The following is a 25,211-nucleotide window of genomic DNA, read 5'->3' on the forward strand; positions in this document are numbered from 1 at the left end:
TCTACTTTACCTCTGAAGTAAAAACCGTGCTCATTATCTGAAGCCGACAGATCTGGATCAGGGTTAGGGTTAAGGCTCATTTCAAGTACTGTGGGACGTAGACGGCGCATCCTAGCCATTTAAACGTGCACGCTCGTCAGTCTGGCTCGTTCTGTAAAAACGCCACCCAAATGATAGTCGCCGCCGCGTCTTTTTTTGCCGGTTGGGTTAATTTTTGTTTCTACTTCCTGCTTTACTTTCAACAACGGCGACTGAAACCCTCCAAAATTTCACCAAAGACGAGTCATACTAAAGTTTCGCATTTCCGAACCTCCTCAGTTAACCTTTCCTCGATGTGTTCCATCTTTATTGAGCCAAAGCAATCAATTCAAAAATTGCGGAGATGGAGAAGCAGCCGGAAATACTTAAGCGGAAACACGCTACTACGAAATTACGGACCAATCACAGTTCTTGCGGTCTGCGTTGCCGTGATGTGCAGTGACATTTCGGGGGAATGGACGTCAGGCTACGATGTTAGGGTCTGCGTAGGGTCTGGGCTGATGCTGCTATGGCGTCAATATGTCGCTTCACCCGGAGGCATAAACCACGCATTAGGGTTAGGGTTAGGGTTAGACATCATCCTGACTGCCTAACTGCCATCCTTGGTAGATTCTATCAGCTTTAACGAGCTAGCATAAGATGATATAGGTGGTTGTATATTTTCTAGATGACTGTTTAATGTGTCTATGTCCTTGATGGCTACACAGATGTTATGTGAAGGCTAAAGTTATGGTCATAACACAGTATGAAAGTCAACAACTTTAAAAATATTCAACCAGCATGTTTGAGTCCATCGCTTTGTTCAAGGCTCTTAAAATTCAAACTACACGGAGGAAGATCGGATGATGCTAAGCATTTTAATTTTGCTCGGTTAACATTCATACAGAGCGGTAAAAAATGTCACGAGAGGGGAGCGAAACCTAAAAGCGAACGATAGCCTTCACACTCATCATCAAATACCCCACTTGCTTCCTAATTACCACTGGCTGCTTTTTAATTAGCATATTACCCACGGGTCCACTCAGCGGTCCCCGAGCAGTGTTACAGAGGGCACAGGGTGATGGTATGAGGGCGAGGATTAAGTGAGATTGATGTAATTAGCCTTTATCCTCCTCAGTGAGAAGTTAAGAGGAATCGGTGCGGCCCGAAGAGCCAGTCCTGTTATTTTCCCATGAATAATAAGAGCCTAGGTGCCAATTGAGGAACATATTAATAAGGAGAGAAACAGAAATGTTTTAAAAAGATGTCCGTGAGGGGTTCATAAAAGCTGTTCTAAAACAAGTTATCATTAAAACAGAAAATACAAACATTATAATTACACTTAATGTTCAACACAAATAAAAGTGAAATGTCAGTCCACATTAACGCCAGGGTACATGTTTTAAATTACCCGTAATATACTTATATATATGCACACATGGTGAGATTATAAAAATGTACTTTATATTTTCGCAGCAGCAACTCCATCAGCCGTCCTTTACAGAGGAGTCTGTAAGGTAAGGTTAACTGAGGAGGTATGGAGATACAGACATTTATATGACTTGTGTTTGGTGAAATTTCGGCAAAAGTTTCAGTCACCACTGTTGAAAGTGAAGCAGGAAGTGGAAAGTGAAGCAGGAAGTAGAAACAAAAACTTGCCCAACTGGCAAAAAAGACACAGCGCCAACTAGTGTTTGGGTGGCGTTGTTACAGAGCGAGCCAGACTGACGAGCGCACAAGTATAAATGACTGGTAGCTACGTACGTAGGTCCTTGCGTATAGGTCCCACAGTACCAAATAAAAAACTTTGTTCTTGTTCTTGCTTACCTCGAGAACAAGAACAAATTTCTTGCAGAGTTTGCAACAAGCTTTACACTCATCTCAAAAGTGAGCTTCTACAGCAAATTAAAACATCAGCAGGTTAGAGGATAAAAGATAATATCTAGATGAAAATGTATTATGCATGTTTAAATACAACCCTGGATGTATTTGCATATGAGGTTAAAAAAGAATTCGCTACATATAATCTTGGTTTGACATCCCTCCTTCCAGAAAACGTGTGCTTGTGTGTACCTCGTGCTATCCTCAGCACTCTCATGATCCTGATGATGGTGGGGTTGATGGGAAGGGAGGCGTTGATCTCGATCTCCTCCAGGGTGATGCCCATCACCGACAGCAGCACAATGGCCAAGTCCAGCTGATTCCACCTACACACACACACACACACACACACACACACACACACAGTCACGCGCAATGAATTTTCAATGTGCAAAAATCTATCGAACTTTGCAAGAGTGATGAGGGATGATCATGAATTTGGAGTCTTAACTCGACGCGTGGCTCTGGGCTTCGTGGCTGTGTGCAGTGTTATGTTAATTTTCCAATGAATATTAATGGTCTACATCAACTTGGTGCATAATTTGCCTGACTCTCCCACAACTGACTTGGCAGGAGAATGGGTAACTGCCCACCATTACCTGGAGGTCTGCTCCTGTCATGAATATTTATGTCTACACCAGAATAAGAGACTCAGTACCACGTAAAAATTTACAGTCTCGGCTATATGACTTGTTGTATGTGTTTGTGTTGTCGTTTTGGAGGTGATTCTCAGGCTGTTTGTTGAATGTGATCTTGGCATCAGAGGCACGTCATGATCAATGTCATTCCAGTCACTGCAAAAAGACGTGGAGTGCTAAATAATAAATGTGCACACTGATCTGGCATAACATTATGACCACCTTCCTAATATCTGTAGGTCTCCCTTGTGCCTCCAAAACAGTCGTGATTCATCAGAGAATGGACATGGGCCTTCTGAGGGTGTCCTGTGGTGTCTGATCAGCAGAACGTTGTTAGTGGGGGCCTTTGGGATCTATGGGTTGAGGGGAGGGTCCTCTGTGGATCATCCCACAGATACTTGATCAGTTTGGGATCTAGTGAATTTGGAGGCCAGGTCAACACCTTTTGCTGTTCTTCAAGTTTTTGTTTGAGTTGTTCCTAAAGCATTTTTGTGTGTGTGTGCCTGTGTCTACTGCCATCAAGGAGCGTCATTGCTATGGGGTGGGGGTGCCTGGTCTGGTCTAGGTGGGTGCTACATGTCTAAGTAACATCCACACAAATGCCAGGTCCGGACGTTTCCCAGCAGAACATTGTATTGTCACACGGTGGTCAATGTTATTCACTTCTCATGTCAGTGGTCATAATGTTGTGGTCAATCAAAACTTTGATGCAGCCTTTAAAAAATCAGGGTGAATTTTTTCGTTTAATAAACTTCAGCTTATTTGTGGGATATTATGCATTACGTTGCTTCTATGGTGAGTAGTTAGTAAAGAGAGTGAAAAAGAGAAAAAGAGAGTGAATATACATTCACCATTGTTTTAGTTTTGCAGAGTTTCTTTAATTTTAAGTAATTTCTCTGCAAAAATCCCAGCCTGGGACGTGCTCCTCCACAGCGCTTCATCCTAGATAATATCCGAGTCCCCAAACACCAAGAACTGGCACACACCAGGCTCACAGTGTAAACACACTCAAAGCGGGGTTGCCTAATAAAGCCAGGGGTTTCCAAAAACACACAAGAGGACGACGACAGGAAATGACAAAGGGCTAGGGAGGAAGAGAGAGATGAATTTAAATGCAGGACAGAAGGAACGGAAAGACTAAACATGTTTGTGTTTGCAGGAAGAAAAAAAGACAAAGGGGACGAGACAGACAGACACAGGAATTAAAATAGGCTGGAAGAAGTCATTTTGAGAAGAAGGGGGCAGAAATAACCGACAGCAATTTCCTCCGGCACCCCCGTAATTCTGGGATCGGAAGCTGCAATAATAAATCTAGCATAGTACGGTCAAATAATATTTCCCCATCGCCATCCCAGCTGCTCCACAGGCTTGCATAAACAGCTGAGAGAGGAGCTGCCAGCTGGGTTGTTAAGGTGGTGGGTGTAGATATTGAAATCTGTTGAAATTCAAAGGAGCACCTGTACACCATCAAAAGGAGTCACTTACTTATTCTATATCAAAAAATCAACATGCAGCCACAACATTATGACCAGTGAAAGGTGAAGTAAATAACATTGACCATCTTGTGACAATGCAGTGTTCTGCTAGGAAACTTTTGCACCTGGCATTCATTGGTATGGATGTTACTTAGACATGTACCAGCCACCTAGACCAGACCAGGCACCCCCACCCCATAGCATATGGGTGGGGGCGCCTGCTGGCAGCAGTCATCCCCAGCAGGATGCAGCCTGAACAACTCAAAAAAACATGAAGAACAGCACAAGGTGTTGACCTGGCCTCCAAATTAACTAGATCCCAAACAGATCAAGTATCTGTGGGATGATCCACAGAGGCCCCTCCCCTCAAACCATAGGATTTAAAGGCCCCCCCACTAACAACATTCTGTTGCCAGACACCACAGGACACCCTCAGAAGGCCCATGTCCCTTCTCTGATGAGTCACAACTGTTTTGGAGGCACATGGTAGACGTACACAAAATTAAGTAGGTGGTCATAATGTTATGCCAGATTGGTGTATGTTTTAATGATTCATCAGTTTGTTCAGGGGTGTCTTGTGTAATCATTTACTTGGTTATAATTTTGCATTCATGTCATCACTCATCCATCCATTTGAGGCCCGAGGCTATCTTCTTACTCACTCTTGCGATACAGCATCTGCTCATGGTGACTAAAGCACGACAGTGGACACATCACCAATGAATGAAAGCTTGTAACTGAACCCAGGAATTCAAGTGCTTTCAGCTTCACACAAAAGATTTTCCTTCACCCTGCTCCGTTTTATCAGAGTCTTGTGCTTTATATGCCCACCATCCACCCTGACAACTTCTCTATGATGTCAATGATGCAAATATCCTGAAGGAAAATGGACCTTATAAGCATAATCCAGCCAGCAATTAAATTTTTTTTCTTTCCCTATAGAACCACCCTTACAAGTCATTAGAAACATAATTTCTTGGAGACAAGGCTGAAGGAACAGCAGTTCTGCTCGAGCGGCTGGACGTCTTTAACCACCCTCAGGAGCCGGGACGGGTTTAAGTTTTGCCCTTGAGTCTGTGAACCTGCATGTTGAATCTGTAACAGTCTGTATTTAAAGCAGACGTGATTTGTCACGCAGTGATGTAAAATATATTCAGTGTGTAAATGAAAAACAGTGTTTGCGTATTTCCTGAATTTGAATTTTCAGTGAGGAAAACTGCAGTATGTAATATAGCACATTAAATCTGCAACTTGGTATTGGTGCAGAGAGTAAATACTATCAAAGATGCAGCTAAACACCAAAACTATATTGCTGGGGGTGTACCTGTCCTTGAAGAAGCGTCGAAAGCCGAAGGCTACCAGCTTCAGAGAGGCCTCGATCACAAAGGTGGAGGTGAAGAAGTAGTTGCAGTACTTCAGCGTGGTCTCCAGAGACTGAGTGTAATGGGAGGTTAAAGAGGGACACGGGTAAGAAAGACAAGACAGAAGGCACTAATGGACACTTGTAAATCCTGTGGTCCTTATCTCAACTGCTATAAATGAGCAGCAAAAAAAAATAAAAAAAATCAAGTCTTCGTCCACAGTAAGACATTGCAAACGGATTTTGTATTTTTCATTTTATAAATTAACCTATGTATTAGATTAGAAAGGGAGTGGAATTAAAAAAAAAAAAACAAGCTCTAAGACTGTTGCGTCAATATGATAAAAGTAGCTTATCAATGAATGAATAGAAGAGTTTAATTGGGACTGATAACTACATTATGTCAGACTCTTGAGACTCAGAGAACATTTCTTTTCTAACCAAACTGGCATTAATGAGTTAGATAAAAAAAGAACTACATGAATCAAAAGCTTGGAACTTAATTAAAGATGGATATGAAAGTTTGTTTGCATGTCTTTGACATTTTGCTATTTTCTAAGTCATGTAAAAAAGAACTTTAAATATGTGATAAACGACACCACGCTGTCCTACAAATTTTGTTGTCAAGGTGTAGAAGCTTCTTGGTATTCAAATAGTTTTCTGATCTTGCACAGGTTTGTTGTTAGAACCTATATCCATCTGAAGACTTTCAAAAACCCCAGTCAAGTAACACTGAGAGGTGTAACGTTCAACATTTACTTTCTAGAATTTGATAAAAGTCCTGATACCATACCATGATGTCCATTATCATTGCTATACTTCTTCATATTTTAATTTTACTAGGTTTCTGTTACCTGCAGGGGTTTGACTGTGTGCCCACACATGTCGGACAATCACTTTAAACGTCAATGAAAGCATTGGTAAATCTGGTGTAAACAGACTGAGAATGTAAATTTAACTGAAATTAATGAGCTGTGTGGTTTGGGGGCGTGAGGCGTCCTCTGCTCTGAGGTTGTCATATTACATATGCACATGTTAAATACAATTATAATGACATACTTGGTGGATAATCCAAAGTATATATGCAGTATACACATAATTTGGGGATTTTTTTACAAAATTTTAGTAAACTACTAGGATGGATTCTCAACTTCTGCGACAGAGCCCTCGATCAGTTTCGTCAGTTTCTTCTTACATACGAGCTTCAAAGAAAAAAAGGTTGAGAGCCCCTGTCATAGATTATTCTATTTCATCTGGTGATCCTTGGTTTTTGGGGGGGTGTACATGTGCCATCCCTCAGCAGGAGCTAATGAAATCTGTCATAGGATAGGATAGAAGGGGCCCCTGTGGAGGATTTGAGGAGTAATGTCGATGCACTTTCATAGGGTCTGAGGGTGTTAAAGGGTGTTACATACTCCATGAGAAGTTTGTTCTTGCTCCTAGAGCAGCCAGAACAAGATGACGTCATTTTGTTCTTGCGGAACCTATTCGGAAGTTCTCGCAGCTTGTTCTTCAACTTTGTTCTCATGTGGGAGCCTGAGGGGGATTTGTGGAGTATTGTTGATGCACATTCATAGGGTTTGAGACTGTTAAAGGTTGTCGCATAGTCCACGAGAAGTTTGTTCTTGCTCCTAGAGCCGCGAGAACAAGATGACGTAATTTTGTTCTCATGGCCCCCATTTGGGAGTTCTCGCAGCTTGTTTTCAACTTTGTTCTCACATGGGAGCCTTAGGGGGATTTGTAGGAGTATTGTGGAGCACTTTTGTAGGGTTTGAGGCTGTTAAAGGTTGTTACATACTCCACGACAAGCGAGAAATTAGTTCTTTCACCTAGGGTAGCCGTCGTTTGGGAGTTCTCACAGCTTGTTCTTGACACATCAGCCGGGCAGAATTTTTTTCAAATTTCTCGCTTCTCACGGAGTATGTAATAAGTTTTATTGTTGCCATTGCCAAATATGCCAAAAGGTAGCAATGTGTGGGAGGCTTTCTCATTTTCCCTCACAGGGCCCCTAACAGTTGCTTGGTTTGCATGCCCTGGTGATGCATCCCTGCATGAGGGGGAACAAGAAATGCATTCAGCACATGAGTCTAATTTACTAAGTAGCTGAGCAAACACTTTAAACAACGGTCTAATGAATGAAAGAATTAATAAATATAAGCAATTGATTCCTTTCCCTCCCCTCTGAGAATCCTTCTACATTTCAGCCCTTGGGTAAATGGTAAGGTGTTTGTTTCTGATTCAGAGCAGCAGCCTGACACTGTGCCTCTAGCAGTGGCCACCACCACCACCACCACAACCGCTACGTCTGCCTCAATCCCTCCATCCTCATCAATAAGTGCGATCACCTGGGGCTGGCTGTAGTGCTCCAGGGACATGGTGATGACATTGATGCAGATAATGAAGGTGATGACCAGGTCCAGGTAGTGGCTGGTGCACAGAGTGTGGATTGCCAGGCGGGTGCGGCCGTAGGATGAATAGTACGGCAGCTTCTGGGCCTCTGGGCAGAGAAAAAAGGGAGGTAAGGAAGAAGAAATACAAGGAAAGTTTAGGATCAGTGAGGGAGCAGGAAGAATGATGGATGCAAAGGAGAGGCATGTGCTTGATGAAGAAAGAAGAGCAGGAGTATAGGAAACGTGATGCAAGGTGCAAACGGAATGATTTATTTAAGCCAAAAAGGGTGAAGTGTGACGGGTGAAATGAAGAAGGAGGAGGGAGATAGGACTGTGAGCTGATATGAAGAGAGAGTTGGATAAGTGTGTGAGAGAGGTTAAGTAGTTTTAAATAAGTTGAAATAATGACTCATCCAAAGCCTTATTATTACGTGTAATAAAATAATATATCATATTTGAAGTCGTGGGTATGTGCCATTTGGATCGTACCCAAAGAAGTACAGCCTGTCAAAGAAAGGTCAAGCTCCAGTTTATTAACTTAATATTATGTTATATAATAAGTCACTCGCCGAAACACTTTTTAAGGGAAGACTTTAGTACATTAGATTATTAAAATCTTTATGAATGGCGTCTTCCTCATTGAAACATTTCCTCTCTTGATTTATTGTCCCTCTTTTCTAATAGGACTCCAGTGATCCCTCTATCATCTATCCTTCTGTCCACTCAGGCTCCTTCCCGGGAGGATTAAGTGCCCCATCCTCCTCCCTCCCATCTATCCTTAACTCCCTCGACTCCCACTTTCTTATTTCTCCTCCCCCGGGCCCTTACTTCTCCTCTTCTTCTCCATGCGACGCTGGCGTTTCTCCTCCCGCCGCCTGGCCTCCTCCACCTCCTGGTGCTGCCGGCACTTGTGGAAGTTCTCCACCACCACGCCCACGAACATGTTGAGGACGAAGAAGCTGACGATCAAGAGGAAGGAGATGAAGTAGAGCAGCATCCACGGGTTGTTGTTGGTCGTCGGCTGGGCGGGGAGGAGGAAGCGGGGAGGGGGGAGGGAAAAAGAGATTAGACGAGACGTTAGGATGGGGGGGGCTTGTTAGGGGAAGGGGGAAATGAAAGTGAGGAATGGCAGAATGAGACAGTCGTTGAGTGAAACATCGGTTAAAAAGATGCAAGATAACGGGGTAACATCGTGGTAAAACAAATGAATTAATAAATGAGGCTGATGTGCAAAGGTAAATAATTGGATGTGAGGATGTAAAACGTGTAGAACGTTAAGGTAGCTAGATACATGGAAGATTTCCAGCCACCTCCGAGCTACATCTCCATCTTAATGAAAAAGCTGTCAATGGAGAATATAAAGTCATTATTTAAATTTTAGCCGTGAAAGTCCAGTCTTGACAAAAGTTTAAGAAGCTAGTTAGAAAACCCCGAACTATTTCACAGTGAAAACACACATTTCAAGGTCAAGGAGCTCGATGTAAAGTGAATTAATCTGCAAGACACGGGGGCTGAGGCCGGCTGAGGTTTTTCCAAATGCGAACGCTCAAACGCAGCAGTGCATGAATATGTTCAAGGATCTGCCTTGGTGGGAGCCAACGGAGGAACTCTATGAAGACACTATCAGACACCAAGATCGTGCGCTTGCACATATACTGACAGGCCAGGACAGCAGCTTGTCAGATGATCTGTTATCTGTTTTAGTTTTTATCACAGAATAGTTGCCGGGCACCACATGAGAAAAAAGTTCTGCCTGGCTGACGTGTCGAGAACAAGCTGCGAGAACCCCCAAACGAAGGCTGCCCTAGGTGCGAGAAGAAATTTGACCTGGCCTCCAAATTCACTAGATCCCAAACTGATCCACAGAGGCCTCCTTCCCTCAACCCATAGGACCCAAAGGCCCCCCCACTAACAACATTCTGTTGCCAGACACCACAGGACACCCTCAGCAACGACACTCCTTGATGGCAGTAGCCATCGCCAAAAATGCTTTAGGAACAACTCAAAACAAAACATGAAGAAGAGCACAAGGTGTTGACCTGGCCTCCAAATTCACTAGATCCCAAACTGATCAAGTATCTGTGGGATGATCCACAGTGGCCCCTCCCCTCAACCCATAGCACCCTACCCAAGGCCCCTACTAACAACATTCTGTTGCCAGACACCACAGGACACCCTCAGAAGGCCCATGTCCATTCTCTGATGAGTCACAGGTGTTCTGGAGGCACAAGGGAGACCTACACAATATTAGGAAGGTGGTCATAATGTTATGCCTGATAACGTGCTGTCCCTGGATTAATCTGTCACTGTAATGAATGTAATAAGGAGCGAATGATGCCTTCTCGTCCACATTGTCCATCCTGAGAAACATTAGACATTTGCCACTAACCCTGTCACCACAGACAGGTCTCCAATTACCTCAACCACTCCACACCAGAGCCCAAAACTCCCGGAGCTGCCACCAATCAGGAAAGATGACAGGAAACAAGAAGAACAGTCAGAGCAGGGAGACAATGTTCAGGATGATTGGGTGTGGAGGGAGCTATTGTGGGTGTGTGTGTGGGGAGGTGACTTATAACACACAAAAAAATAATAATAATACATCAAGTTCAGGTGCAATAAAACCGGAGATGAGAGTCAGATTGTCAATTTGGAGGAGTGTTGAAAGCGCAGGGTGGAGTGTAGATGGGATTAGTCATTCAGCGTGTTGGACTGCAGTGAGGCTGCTCCCTGAGGCGGTGGAACTGAATCATCCAGAATAATGCCCACTCTTTAGCAGAGCCTCTAATAGATCTTCAACTAAACTGATCTAAAGGTACCGCGTTCACTTTGTCGCCGCTACAAAAGACTAATCCACATCATATTAGTGGGCTTTCACGTCATGTATAGATCTTACAACCAATTCATTTTTCCCCCCGCCGCATTATGGGTAAGTTAATGCTTGGCAGTATGACTGAAGCGTTTAACCATCAGCCAGGAAGGCTACAGTATCTGCAGTGGTGTTGGAACTGCACAGAGAAGTTTTATCTACAGGTATGTACCCATATTTCTTCTGCACCGAACCCCAAAGGCAAAGATTTCGATTTAAGAGTCAAACCACAATCCAACCCTCACGTTACAATCCTAACTTTAAGAACTTAAGTAAAGGACGGCATAGAAAGTACAAGCAACTGACAAAGTTTTTTGAAGTGTGGTATTGCATGTATATAGTGTATATTTACTTACATTGCTATTTCTTGTGGATTTGTACATATGTAAATCTTGTATTATTATGTTGTATGCATTATTATTATTATTATTATTATTGTAATAATTATAACAATCATTTATTTAATTTTTATTTATTTTAAAATTTTTAATTTAATTTAATTGTGTTTTTTTTTTAACTATCTTACACCTATTTTTCTTTTTACCAGTGGTTTTCAAGAGTGTTTTTTTTATGTGCAACTGAGCGACTGTGAGCAAGCATTCATCCCGTATGAATCAATAAAGTCAATCCAAGTCTAAATTAAGTATTTTGTCTTATATTAAACTGCTGGCAGTAAGCATAGAAAATAAAGTGACAACATTCAAGCTAAGACCTTTTACCGGGAATCCAACATGTTATGTGTTTTATAAGCTAATCCCCGTTTTAAGGATGAACTGAGAGGCGGCGGCTCCTTTGCCGCTGTGGGAGACGTCTGAAGTGACTCGGAGATCTGATCAGGGTGCCTCCAAGATGTGTCACCGCGTGGGAGTTCTGGGGACGTCCAAATTGACAGACGTTCGGAGGAACAGAAGGAGGGGTTTCATATCCCATCTGGTGCAAGAGAGCGTGGGTTTCCCTAAAAGGAGCCAGAGGATGAGCTGGAAGTTTTATGCAGGCATGCAGTTCCAAGCTGCTCAGTCTGCCGCCATAGCGAGGTGGACCCAGATAAGTGGTTGGATAAATAGATATAAATAATAAATAAAATGTTTGGCGAGATGTACTTCAAGGAAGAATATACTGCTTCACAAATTACACAAAAATAAAGACGTGATGCCTTCAAACCACAGGGCAGAACAAGAGCTGGGTCTGATTGAGGTTGCGTTACATTCCCACAACAAAAAAGTGCTCCAGTGTTTGTTTGAACTAGCCCTGGTTAGGATTAGGGTTATGCATGCAGTGGGATAGCCATACAACCAATCAGAACCATTTTGTTGGTAACAAATTCAACTCCATGGCGCTCAGATGATGTGTTCGACTACAACGCTGTTACTCTTTTGTCTTTAACTGCACAAAGCCTGCCCAAACGATTCGGTTGGTGCGGCAGATCTTTGCCAGAGCAAAGGAACGACCCCAGAACAACTTTCTGCCAATAAAATGTTGTGGACAGGGGAAGTTAGGTTGGATTCCAGACCAAAGGAACTCCTGGTCCACACCTGAGTGCAATTAACGCGTTCACATCTTCCCAAATGAACCGAACGATCGGTCAAAAACACCGGACGAGATGCTACACCGCAGGTTAGTGCTAGAGTCCGTGTATGTCTGCGGCATGTATTTGTTATTACCTGCTGGTCAATTCCTACTGCGTCCAATCCGTGGTACATGATGTTGACCCAGCCATCTTTCGACGCCAGCACAAACAGGGACATCAGAGCCTGATCAGAGCAGGGAGGGAGGGAAACACATTATAAACCAAATGAAAAGTTACATCTGAACAGTATTATTTCCTCCTAAATTGCTGGGAGCGACCATCATTGATCGTTGGTTTACAGTTTTGTCTTTTGTGTTCGGAACAAACTGTGGTATTATGTGGTAATACACCAATCAACCACAACATTATTACCACTCACAGGAGAAGTAAATAACATTGATCATCTTGTGACAATTCAGTGTTCTGCTGGGAAACTTTTGGACCTGGCATTCATTCGTGTGGATGCTACTTAGGCATGTAGCACCCACCTAGACCAGACCAGGCACCCCCACCCCATAGCAATGACACTCCTTGATGGCAGCAACCATCCCCAGCAGGATGCAGCCTGACACAGGCGAACACACAAAAACTTTTTAGGAACAACTCAAAAAAACATGAAGAACAGTACAAGGTGTTGGGCTGGCCTCCATATTCACTAGATCCCAAACTGATCAAGTATCTGTGGGATGATCCACAGAGGACTCTCCCCTTTAAGGCCCCCACTAACAAGATTCTGTTGCCAGACACCACAGGACACCCTCAGAAGGCCCATGTCCATACTCTGATAAGTCACAGTTGTTTTGGAGGCACAACGGAGACCTACAAAATATTAGGAAGGTGGTCATATTGTTATGCCTGATCTGTGGAAATAGTGATTGACAAGCAGCTATATTAAAAGACATACATACAAATGCATTAGTTTTTATTGGAATGTTGTGGTAACCAAATAGACACTCTATTCTAACAGTAAAGTATTTTTTAAATAACCCTTTTCTCTAAAGCACTCCTTTGTCTAATAGCCCATACATGCAGTGTACAGCAGCAGTATAGACTGTCATACAGAGTTTCCCAGTACTCATTACCATTGTTTGTGCATGCATCCAGATTACTATGTGGAAAACAACACCAACAGGATGCCATTCTTTTAAACCTCTCTTGTACCTGTCCAAGGTTGTCAAAGTTGTATTTGTGGTGAACCCATCGATAGTTGGCAGCCAGACAGTCAGATTTGTTCGTGATGTTCTTCACATCGAAACCCACACAGTAGTAGAATTTGCCTTTGAAGAGCTTGGAAAGAAAACACACACACACACACACACACACACACACACACATACACACACACAGAGAAGAATGAGATACAGAGGCACACAAAGATGAATTTTGATGAATCGAAGACAAGCCATTGTGCGCGCAGCCACTTCTTTCACGCCGCTTTTGAAGTAATTTCATAATTAGCGCCTGCGACTGGTGTGTCGATGAAGCTTAACTGAGCACTCAAAGAGCACTTGATCTCAACAGCGTGGTTTCTCCCGAGAAAAGATCTTTTTAATTCTCAGTCGCATCAAAGATGAGACGGGAGTGAGTGAAATATTGCGTAACAGTTGGATTCAGAGCCAATAACAACATGAAATGTAGTTAGGAAGAACGGGGAGGGACTGAGTGGCAGCTAGTAAATAGGACCGGCTGTGATGAACAAAAAAACACAACCAGCTGTACATTTGCAATGATTATGATCTTTCCTGCATCTATATGAGACACTAATGATATAGCCCGGATACAATGGGAACACTGACACATTAAGAGTTGGTATATTTTGTTTAGATAAACCATTTCTGACAACGCAGTGCAGGAATTTTAAAAGTTTTTTTCTTTTTCTTTATTTTTGTGTACAATACAATTTGAGAACATGGATTAATGTTTAATCCTCAACTGTTGAGAGCATTGTTGTGGCCAAGGAATCGTGGTGAGCTGGGTGGTTGCTTTGTTAGGTCATATCATGTTTGTGATACTTCCAGGTCCAGTTACTTAAAAGTGAAAAAAAAACAAAAAAAAGAAGAAAAGAGGAGGAATTAGGCTGGGGGTGCGTTGAAGATTTTCACCTGAACACCAAGGATGCCAAAGATGATGAAAAAAGCGCAGCAGATCAGGACGATGTTTCCGATGGGCTTGAGGGACGTGATAAGGGTCTCCACCACCAGCTTCAGCCCAGGAGCCCGGCTGATCACCCTGGACAGACAAGGACAAGATGAAACGACAGGGAGAGAGATACAGCATTTACTTAGAGTTAAACGTTTTCAAAAGCAGCATATAAAAAAGCGGTCTAATTGATGCGGTACACTACGAACTAGACTACATACGTTGAGTGTAATTTCTTAAGTGTGTGCTTAAAATGCAATAATTATAAAACCTAAAAATTTAGAGGACCATTCATTAGGAACAGGGGACAGGGACAAACAGTCAAAAGAAAAGAAAAGCTCGCGTCTGCAACTCGGTTCCCATCATTCGTTTTAAAGAGTCGATCAAAAGATTCGGTTCGTTGGCGAACGTCACAACTCTAAAAGACATGCTGAATCCCAGACATGTAATGCAGCAGCGGCACACACTCAACTATACTTTGATATTCAGATTCTTATTTAGCCTCTCTAACGGATATTTCCTTTTTATATCAGCTGCTTTCTAGCAGAGAGGAGAGAGGATGAAAGGCATGGAAGGAAGGTTAGGAAAAGCAGTCTAATTGATGCGGCACACTATCAACTAGACTACATATGTTGCGTGTGCTTAAAATGCCATAATTATAAAACCTAAAAAAATGAGAGTACCATTCATTAGGGCAGGACGACAGGGACAAACAGTCCCCCCCTCAGCAGCAGGTAAGTATCTAGCCATTAACAGACACTAGTCAAGCACTGATGGGCTACACCGACAGACGTTCCTATTTAAACCTCAGCTCCCACCAGTCCCTTAGAACTGAAGAAGCTGCTCGGATGAAACGTCTTCAAGAAACTCTACAAGTCCAGTTGCCTTTCTTTAATGTTTTTGGAAACACTGTGACCTGGACGACTGAGAACCTTTGCATGCAAGCTTCATGCATCCCAGTGCATCTACTATTTTCTTAACGGCTCACTCAGGTAACGTCAAACCAGAGGATTGGGGACGGCCAATCAATGTTGTCGGATAAATTTGATGAAAACTACAATCACATGAATCTGCTTCACACAATTTGTGTTTAGTTTTTGCCATACATTTCTCTGATGCATGCTTTTCTTTTATCAATGTTGCCTCCTCCAGTTGATGTCATGTAAATATGTGTCTGGAAATTCACATTTTAGTTCAGAGCTCGTTAACTGTTGCCGTTCATTTTGAGCCAATAACGTCGGGGAGCACTTGTGCTGAACACCATTTAAGCATACAGAATAACGCAATTAAATTAAAACAAATGACTGTGGGAGAAATATGTACATTTGCTCTCTACAGAGTAATTAGGAGCTTTTTGAATCCCTATACCACATCCGCTGCTCTTTAATACACTAAGCAGAAGACTGAGGCTCTTAAGGGAAATTACATTTTGACATTTCTGAAAATAATATCTGTATTTGCTTTCTTGGGTAGACTGTAATAAGAATATCAGTTGCACTTGCACAAAGCTAGATCAACCAGCCATTCAGCTTAGCAGTGGAAACACAACTCTAATCCAATGCAGCAAAATCGGCCCATCTAAAGCTCCCTAATTAATGTGTTATATCTCGTTGTTGTGAAATGTAAAAGTAACAATTCCCTGTTCGACTGTGGGTTACGTCCTAGACTATTTCTTGCTTGGCTGGGACCAGTAGCTGTAGACTCAGCATGTTGCTTGGCAACTGCTCAGAGAGCCGAGGTGCTGTTTTGATGGTTTTTTATTAACTTTGGATAGAGTCAGGTTAGGTGTCGTGCTAAGCTGACTGTCTGCCTGTTGTAGCCTTATATTTAACAGAGATATGAGAGTGTTCATTGATCTTCTGATCTAACTCTGCGGTGAATATAACCCAGAATGCTCAGCTGTTCATTTAGGAAATTATCCTTATTTATATGTAACATCTGAAAATAAATGAAATCGGATTGCCCATCGTCTCACCTGAGAGGACGCAGTGTTCTGAGCAGCCTGAGTACGCGGAGAACCCCCAGGATCTTGGCCCCCCCTGCCATGGACACCACAATGTCAATCAGAGACACAAAGACCAGGAAGCCATCCAGGATGTTCCAGCTGCTTCTCAGATAGGCTGTCTCGCCCAGGTACAGACCCATGGACACCACCTGAGGAGATGAAGGGGAAAGACATTAGAAATGGGATTTACGGCTCTTTGAAGAGAGTCATATCTTGTGGATCCGTTCCTTTCGACGAGTATCAACGAGAATCAATCAAACTTGGACATCCCACCAATATACATTCTATCGGCGGGATATCTGAGTTAATGAATTATTGATTCTAGGTAGATTTTAGGCAGAACGGCTCACAACTGCGACTCCCAACGTTCATTTTAAAGAGCCGGTCAATAGATTCGATTCGTTAACGAACGTCACAACTCTAAAAGACTTCCCAGATATGTAATGCAACAATGGCTAATGGCACACACACACAAATATACTTTGATATTCAGATTCATATTTAGCCTCCCAAATGGATATTTCCTTTTTATATCAGCTGCTTTCTAGCAGAGAGGAGAGGAGAGAGGATGAAAGGGATGGAAGGAAGGTTAGGATGAGAAGTGATTAGAACAAAATTAAGTCTACTACAATTCAGAGTCTCCAGGATAGGACTGTGTTCTAACGCATCCAATGTTTAAAATACCAAGATATTATCTTTGGAAAGACTCCGGAGTGAAATCAAACTTCTATGGATTTGTTTGTACAGTTCATCAGCCCTTATGTTAAGAGTAAATTTTGCAGATTAGGAAATGTACCCGATTAAAACATTTTAGTTTAGACACAGTATTTTGGACTGCTCAGGGTGCACTTCAGCTGTCTTTCCAAAAAAATCCTCTTAAATCAGACCCTTCCAAACTCTGAACTCGCAAGAGACGGAGGCCAAAATATTAAGACGGAGCCTGTTGAGACTGGAGCTGCAAACTCTGAAAGCGGCACATATTTTTCATCTTTCTGCTTTAACGGTCCGTCATCTTCTAGTTACAGCAGGATGGGAGGTGCCACTCACTAGGCGAGCTCCGGCGGGGAGCGAACCAGAAAGGAACAAGGAGAAATTTCTATGAGCAAAGAAGGGTACGGGGAGAGATGTGGTAGATAAACAATTTTGAGGAAATGGCGAGAAAAGAAATCAAAAGGTGGAGGAGGCTCAAAGAGGAAAAATAAACTGAAAGTTTTTTGAGATCAAAAAGGGTTGGAGGATAAACTCGCTTGACTGATGCTTGTGGCCACGGCATCATTTGACACCTGCTGGGTGCTTTCAAGATGCGGGCGAGCTGGAGGGGCCGTCGTGTCAGAACAGAACTCGCCGCTCAGTCGGCTCATCTGTCTTGTTTTGCGGAACGTTTGAGATGGAGCCATTCAACAAAACTTGGTGCTAGCGTTAATGCGGGTGGATGTTTTTAGGAATGCAGCCCTTCAGGTGACATATGCTATTGACAAATTGATCCATGCTTGGTTGTGGCTAGCTTTAACTGAAGTTAATATGATCTGAAATGTGATAAAGTATGAGAAACAAGCATAGAAACCTCTTCTTCATTTTAATCCACGTCTACAACATGGATGTTTAGGCTTTCTGGTAACCTTGTAAGGGAGGGTTCCAGGTTCAAATCTGCCGGCTGGATGGGGCGTTCATGTTTTGCATGTTTTTTTCTGGGTTTGCCTGTTCTGTCTGTGGGTTTTCTGCAGGTTTTCTCCAGTGATACTATGTTGGCCATAGGTGTGCATGTGAGTGTGAATGGTTGTTTGTTTCAAGTGTTAGACTTGTAACAGGCAACCTGACCAGAGTGCACTACGCCTCTTGCTCAATCAATAGCTGGGTTAGGCTTCCCATGCTTGTCTAAAGGATAATAAATGAATGAATGATCAGCCACATGACCAAATGATTCACCACACAGTAGATGCTAAGTATGCAATACAACATTAACATCAACTTCTTCAAAATACCTTAAAGTAACCACAAAACATTTCTGTGCTGCTTGTTATGTTCAGGTGTCTTATCATTTCATGGAGTGAGTGAAGTCTGTCATTGACTTATAGCTATGAGCCTTCTGAAACTGTGCCAACACTGTGACGACACCTCTGGTTAGTACACGGATCAGGCATAACATTATGACCACCTTCCTAATATTGTGTAGGTCTCCCTTGTGCCTCCAAAACAGTTGGGACTCATCAGAGAATGGACATGGGCCTTCTGAGGGTGTCCTGCGGTGTCTGGCAACAGAATGTTGTTAGTGGGGGGCCTTTGGGTCCTATGGGTTGAGGGGAGGGGCCTCTGTGGATCACACCACAGACACATGATCAGTTTGGGATCTAGTGAATTTGGAGGCCAGGTCAACGTCAAACGTTTTAGTTTGTGTGTACCTGTGTCAGGCTGCATCCTGCTGGGGATGGCTGCTGCCATCAAGCGGTGTCATTGCTATGGGGTGGGGGTGCCTGGTCTGGTCTAAGTGGGTGCTACATGTCTAAGTAACATCCACATGAATGAATGCCAGGTGCAAAAGTTTCCCAGCAGAACACTGAATTGTCACTAGATAGTCAATTGTTGTTCACTTCTCCTGTCTCTGGTCATAATGTTATGACTGATCGGTGTAAATTACTGCGAAACAACATATTTGCAACAGACTAATGACTAAGGGCTTTGTCCCTGCCAGCAGGAAAAGTTGTTTTTTTTATAAAACTCTGCTGTTGTGTTATGTCCAGTATTGACAGTACGTCCTGCCCCTTAACAGTCACCAGCGCCGTCACCACAGTAACGCAAAGTTAGTGACGCAGCAGCAGCAGCAGCAGCAGCAGCACCATGGTAGTGGGCACTTCCATGTCAACTGTTGCCACAGCGTCCTAACTCTGTAGAAGTAATGAACAGAGAAGCTGGGTGTTAAATGGCAACACAAAAGAAATATCAATTTCATTTTTGCTGTACTTCCTACCGTGCTGTATCGGAGGAGACTGTATTTCCACTTTGTTTTGTTTGATAGCTCACAAAAATCCGTGAGAAAATATCGCAGCGGTCCTCGCTGGTGAGATCTGCACAGCGTCGAGTCCCTGTCACACTCCATACGGTGGATCTTTTGTCATCTTTTGACAAACCGGTTATAATAGGTCAGCCATGTTATTAATAGCAGCCGCCTCTCCTGCAGCCCCCCCGGAGGACTATTGGAATGCCATGAGGCCTCCATTAAGCAGATCAAACATCACTACGAGAAAACATGATGCATGGGAAATCTATACCGCGTCAATGTCGGCGCTATTGTCAGAGCGGGCCTCTCTCCTGTCACACTACCAGCTGTCATCTGGCTGACAGGAATACTATGTTATAATAAATGGAGATTTAAATTACAGTCAAACTCCATTTGTAAGTTGATTTAGCAAGAAAGCAGATGAATTATAGCATTTGACGCTGCAGTGTTTGTGGAAAATGGGATTTTATAAGCATTGCTACACTTTAAAAAAGGACACGATGGACCTGCTGCAGTGCATGCTGCTATAGTTTTCACATTCACTGTGATTTCTTTATGCAAACGTATTTTGTAATTATTTTAAAAGTCCGGATCAAAGACGAGCACCGTCCAGAATATTCTCCGGAACTGCTACAAAGGTACCGCAGGCCCAGTGGATTTGCTGCGTCTGCATTGCAGGTTGTGTGGTGGCGAGGAGGAGGAGGAGGAGGAGATGGAGGAGGAGGAGGAGGAGGAGGAGGAGGAAGGCTCTCTGCAGTGGCTGTCGTAGTAGGTAGGTGGCGTTTGGGACTCGAGTGCTTGGGTGGTGGCTCGGTTTGGTGTGGCCAAGCTTGCAAGTTTCTGCTCTGAGATGTTTGTTTCTGATTTCCTGATTTCTCAAACGGAGCTAAACTTCGACGTGCATGTGTTAATCGCAACTCCAAAGACGCTAACGCCGCTAAAAAGGAATGAGTGTTAACTTTGACTGTCGTAATACTGATATATTAAATCTTTTAAAAACACTGGAACGTCGTCCTATATCTGACCCTAAAAGACATTTACCAAGTAATATTTCATCGTGTTTGGCGACTCTCGGGGTTGTAGTAATTATGCTAGGAGCAAAGGAGTTAACAGAGCCTTTGACGCTGTTACATACTCTGCGAGAAGCTCGTTCTCACTCTTCAGTTGGGAGTTCTCGCAGCTTGTTCTCGACACATCAACCGGACAGAACGTTTTTCTCGTGTGGTGTCCGGCAACTAATCTGTGATTGATAAGAAATTGGAAGTGGGCGTAGTTAATGCAGAAATGCTAGCGGCCACTCTGTGAGCTCCCAGATGCTAATATTTACAGTGTGACCGCTAATCTCTCCTGGATAGAGATCGGCATACCGCGTGTGGGTGCATGCTGAATGAACGGCATGATCCGACGGACACGGTCGTAAAAACAACCGGCCGACATCCGAAAATAATTGGAAAATTGCCTCTCGTCGTCTATCTCCCGCATGTCCCACAACGCTTAGCGCCTGTGACGTATGCTGCAGTGGGAGGGCACCGTGATGACTTGCACTTGAGTTTCTCGTGAAGTAGAAATGACCTGGCCAGAACAAACTTGTTTTCTTGTTCTTGCAGCCCTAGGAGCAAGAACAAATTTCTCGTGGCATGTGTAACGAGCTTTATAGAGACACAAATTCAGCATAGGTAGGAGGCTGGAGTGAATGCATGCAGGGCTGCATTAAAGCGTCAACATAATCACGGATTAAATAGGCAGACTTTAGTGTTGTGTTACGTACATTGATCAAGTTAAAGGCCAGTTATGCTGCTGGTACTCTCTCTCCTCTCTTTTTTCCTTCAGAACTTCTTCAAAACACTTACTCAGGATCTTACTGACAGAAGCTAACAGACATTTGGTCCAATCAAGTCTGATACCTTGCCTTGAGCTCTAAGAAGCATTACTAAGCTACCTTTCTCAGCCACATCCTGACTTGCAGTCTCGCCATGTCTCTATTCCAAGTGCAGCGACCGTGAAGGCCATTTACTAAAGTGCACAGCAGAATCTTCACAGCCAGTGTTAGTTTGATAGATTTTATTTATTTACTTTTTCCCATTAAGACTGCATTAAGAGCTTTCCAGTAGAAGCAGACTAATACCAGACATCCCTCACAGTTTGACAGATGGACTGAGGAAAATCCAGGCAGGGAAACATAAATGAATACCTTTCAGCAGGATACACTATTTCCTAACTACCCATCTGCGGCAAGCATTTAAATTAATAATCACTTAATAATTAATTACTAAGTCTAGATGTCTCCAAAACTTGATACCTCCTACTGTACCGATTAGCCAAAAACAGATTAACCAAACGGTGGCCTAAATCCAGCATGTATCCCTGTATTCAGACCGATGATGGATGATGACCATAATAGGCCCAATTACACTTGACAATCCGGGAGCTGATGAGGGATGACGATCATACAAAGCTGGTACAAGTGCTACTAAACAACCCCGTATATTAGGAGGTATTTCTGTAGACTAATCTGCAACGCAAAAATGTATTTCTGTCTGGAATTTTTTTTTTTTTTTTTTGTCCGGCCTTGTTACAGTCAGTGCAAAGTGGGTAGATTTTTGAAGATTCAGTTTTCATACATTTCTATCTACAGCTTATTTTCGTTTCAAAGAAAGAGATAAAGTTTATGTTTAGGCAATGTGTGTTCACCGATCAGGCATAACATTATCCTAGTATTGTGTAGGTCTCCCTTGTGCCTCCAAAACAGTTGTGACTCATCAGAGAATGGACATGGGCCTTCTGAGGGTGTCCTGTGGTGTCTGGCAACAGGATGTTGTTCGTGGGGGAGGCTTTGGGTCCTATGGGTTGAGGGGAGGGTCCTCTGTGGATCATCCCACAGATACTTGATCAGTTTGGGATCTAGTGAATTTGGAGGCCAGGTCAACACCTTGTGCTGTTCTTCATGTTGTTGTTTTTTTTAGTTGTTCCTAAAGCGTTTTTGTGTGTGTGCCAGTGTCAGGCTGCATCCTGCTGGGGATGGCTGCTCCCAGCAGAACACTGAATTGATGGTCAGTGATGGTCAATGTGATTCACTTCTCCTGTCAGTGGTCATAATGTTATGCCTGATCGGTGTATATGTCTTGGTTATTTAGCACAGCCCTCTGACTACAATAAGTTTGTGAAAATGATAGAAACGTGTCGGTAGAACACAACACAATACCATCACACGCTATAAATGCTGGGTGCATAACCTTCGTGAAGTTAAGAGTTAGTGAAGGACTGTTATATTAGAATACATTATTTTCCATTAGTCTACCTAATGACCTGGAAAGTGAGTGCACCTACATTACGTCACTATATATAAGTGTGATGAGTGATAGGCGTGTCCCTATGATTTCATTTAACATGTTCAAAGGAAATTGTGACGACCCGAGCGCCCCCTTTCTTATCTCTGGCGCCACCCTGAGGGATTGGACCTGAGATTAGAAACCACGCATGCTGCCACAAATACATTAAGATAGATATGAGCGCCATTAAGTTTAATACAAGCGATGGCGTGCGAATCCACAAAAGATCAGTCTCCCGATTAGTGACAATTCAGTGAACAGTCAGACCTTGTGATTTGACGGTGGGCGGGAGTTGGATTACAGCAATTGATATATCTGAGATAAGAAAATGAGCAGCAGCAGAGTGCTGGGACCACGTCTGAGCCTGGGCCAAACGAAGCGGCGCGTGACAAGATAACAGCGATTAAATTACAAATAGAGGGACATAAAAAGCAAAGACAATAATAAGAAACAGATAAAGAATATGAAACGGATCAAAAGCTAAAGCAAATGAAAATGTGAGCGACTGAAAGACTGATCGAAGGAAAGCGAGTAAAAAACGATGGTAAAGAGGTAAGATAGAGATGTAAAGGAAATTAGTAATGCACCGAGTCAAGTTCAACCTGGGGCCAGCTGCGTATATACAGCATGTGAACTCTGCACCACCACAGCAACCAAGGTGATCTACATATCATTGTGCTGCGCGTGCCTTCATTATCTCTGGTCATAAATAAATCACTATAGGATTTCCACCAAAGCGGAAAAAGGCCCGAAGACACGGGGGGCCTTAATAATGGATGATGCATGTCTTGTGGATGGCAGATTAGTGGATTAGAAAAGAGGATGTGTGTGTTTGTGTGCGCGCGCGTTCATCGACGGGAAGTCCCAGAGTAGCTAAAGGCCAGCCGAAGAGTGATAGCCTTCTAATTAACTCCATTATCGGGCTGCCCATCGCTAATGGGACACGTGCAACTGATTAAGCTGCAGACAAGTTGCAGACTTGTCAAGAAAAGGATAGAGTTCTGCTCCAAGGACAGAACAGAGGGAAGATGCAGATGAAAAATAAAGAGAAGAAACGGGAGATAAAGTAAAGAGGAAACAGATTCTTTATGCGCAAGCGACTGACAAAAGTTTTAAAGGGGAGAATGAAGATGAGATACGAGGTCAAGACAGGATTGACGGGGAAAAAGAGGAGAGGAGAGATGGATGTGAAAGGGAAAGGGCAGCAGGGTTTTACCTTGACGGTCATCTCCGCAACAAAGATGGCGGTAAAGATGTAATTGGAAATGGTGAGGAACAGTCTTTCCTGCAACAAACAGGGGAGAGGACACAAGAGGTTAATGACCAATTCAGCTGGATGGTGGTAAAAGAAGAAGGAGACAAGGGGCTGGAAGAGAGAAAGTCCTACTGCACTTGGCTTCAGTCAGAAGCTTCTAAGAAATGCAACAGATGTAAAAGTCAAATTTAATCAGTTGCACAAAAAAGTTGCCTGCCTGCAGTTTTTTCAGTGGTTTTCTATTAAATTACAATTACTTGCTAAGTTAAATTCCTCAAAAGACAGACTTGCTACGCTTTAATTTGGACTAATTAATTTAACTCGATCACTTGCTTTGAAAAGTGCTTACCGTTCAGTATATTTGGGTGTAGCTTGACAGCAGGGATCTGGCTTAATGCCATAACGCAGAGAAAGCTTGAAGCAAAGTTTTGTAAAATGCAGGAAAGAAGTGAAGTAACTAGTAACCATGGCCAGTACAAGTGCTCAGTGTCTGTATACTATTTTATTTAATTTTATTTATATGTTTTTCTATTTTTATTTTATTCATTTATTCACTTATCATTAACTATCTTACACTTATTTTTATTTTTACTAGTGGTTTTCAACATTCAGCAGTCCATGCTCTAAGTGCTCAGTGTCTGCATTTTATTTTATTTATTTATTTATTTTTTAACTATCTTACACCTATTTTTGTATTTACTAGCTGTTGGGTTTTTTTATGTACAACTGAGCTACCGTGACCAGCTACAAATTCCCTTGTGGATCAATAAAGTCTGTCTAAGTCTACCGAATGATTGGTAACATTGGGGAATGCTTGTTCTCACCAGGCTGCCTTGCAGGATCTTCGGCCTCTCCAGAGCCACGGTGATGCAGTTGAGGAAGATGAAGACCAGGACCACGTAGTCGAAGAGCTTGTGAGCGATAATGGACTGGCAGAGCATTCTGAACCTGACGGGAGAGAAACAAAAAGGGGGCGAGAGGGAGAAGCAGACGTGAGGAAAATCTGTTCAAGAATTGTCTTTAAGGGCATGTATTATTTTGTTAATGGCACCTGAAGATGTGTTCGTCATCCAACGTGAAAAGCAGTGATGTGACGTGCCGGCTCTTAGAGCTGATTCTTTGTTGCGAATGAGAAGAGCCGATACCGTCAGGGAGAGCTGAAGCCACTCCTGAAGGTTGTTACATACTCCACGAGAAGCAAGAAATTTGTTCTTGCAGCTCTCGTTTGGGAGTTCTCGCAGCTTGTTCTCAACACATCAACCGGGCAGAACTTTTTTCTGCAACTATTCT

The 25,211-nt window shown here is 43.0% G+C and overlaps 1 protein-coding gene across 1 annotated transcript in view; it reads right to left on the reverse strand.

Annotated features, from left to right (window-relative positions):
• Positions 1-25,211, reverse strand: part of cacna1ib (calcium voltage-gated channel subunit alpha1 Ib) — a gene marked incomplete at its 5' end in the record, with an annotated part of 169,963 nt that overhangs the window by 26,748 nt on the left and 118,004 nt on the right. The window contains 10 exons of the mRNA XM_084573466.1: positions 2,092-2,225; positions 5,337-5,446; positions 7,718-7,869; positions 8,591-8,783; positions 12,293-12,382; positions 13,360-13,485; positions 14,301-14,427; positions 16,313-16,491; positions 23,883-23,951; positions 24,746-24,869. Coding sequence (XP_084429592.1) covers positions 2,092-2,225; positions 5,337-5,446; positions 7,718-7,869; positions 8,591-8,783; positions 12,293-12,382; positions 13,360-13,485; positions 14,301-14,427; positions 16,313-16,491; positions 23,883-23,951; positions 24,746-24,869 — 1,304 coding nt within the window. The remainder of the gene's footprint in view (positions 1-2,091; positions 2,226-5,336; positions 5,447-7,717; positions 7,870-8,590; positions 8,784-12,292; positions 12,383-13,359; positions 13,486-14,300; positions 14,428-16,312; positions 16,492-23,882; positions 23,952-24,745; positions 24,870-25,211) is intronic.

This window comes from Chelon labrosus (genome assembly GCF_963514085.1).
Source record: "Chelon labrosus genome assembly, chromosome: 2".
In the NCBI taxonomy this organism is placed as follows: Eukaryota; Metazoa; Chordata; class Actinopteri; order Mugiliformes; family Mugilidae; genus Chelon; species Chelon labrosus.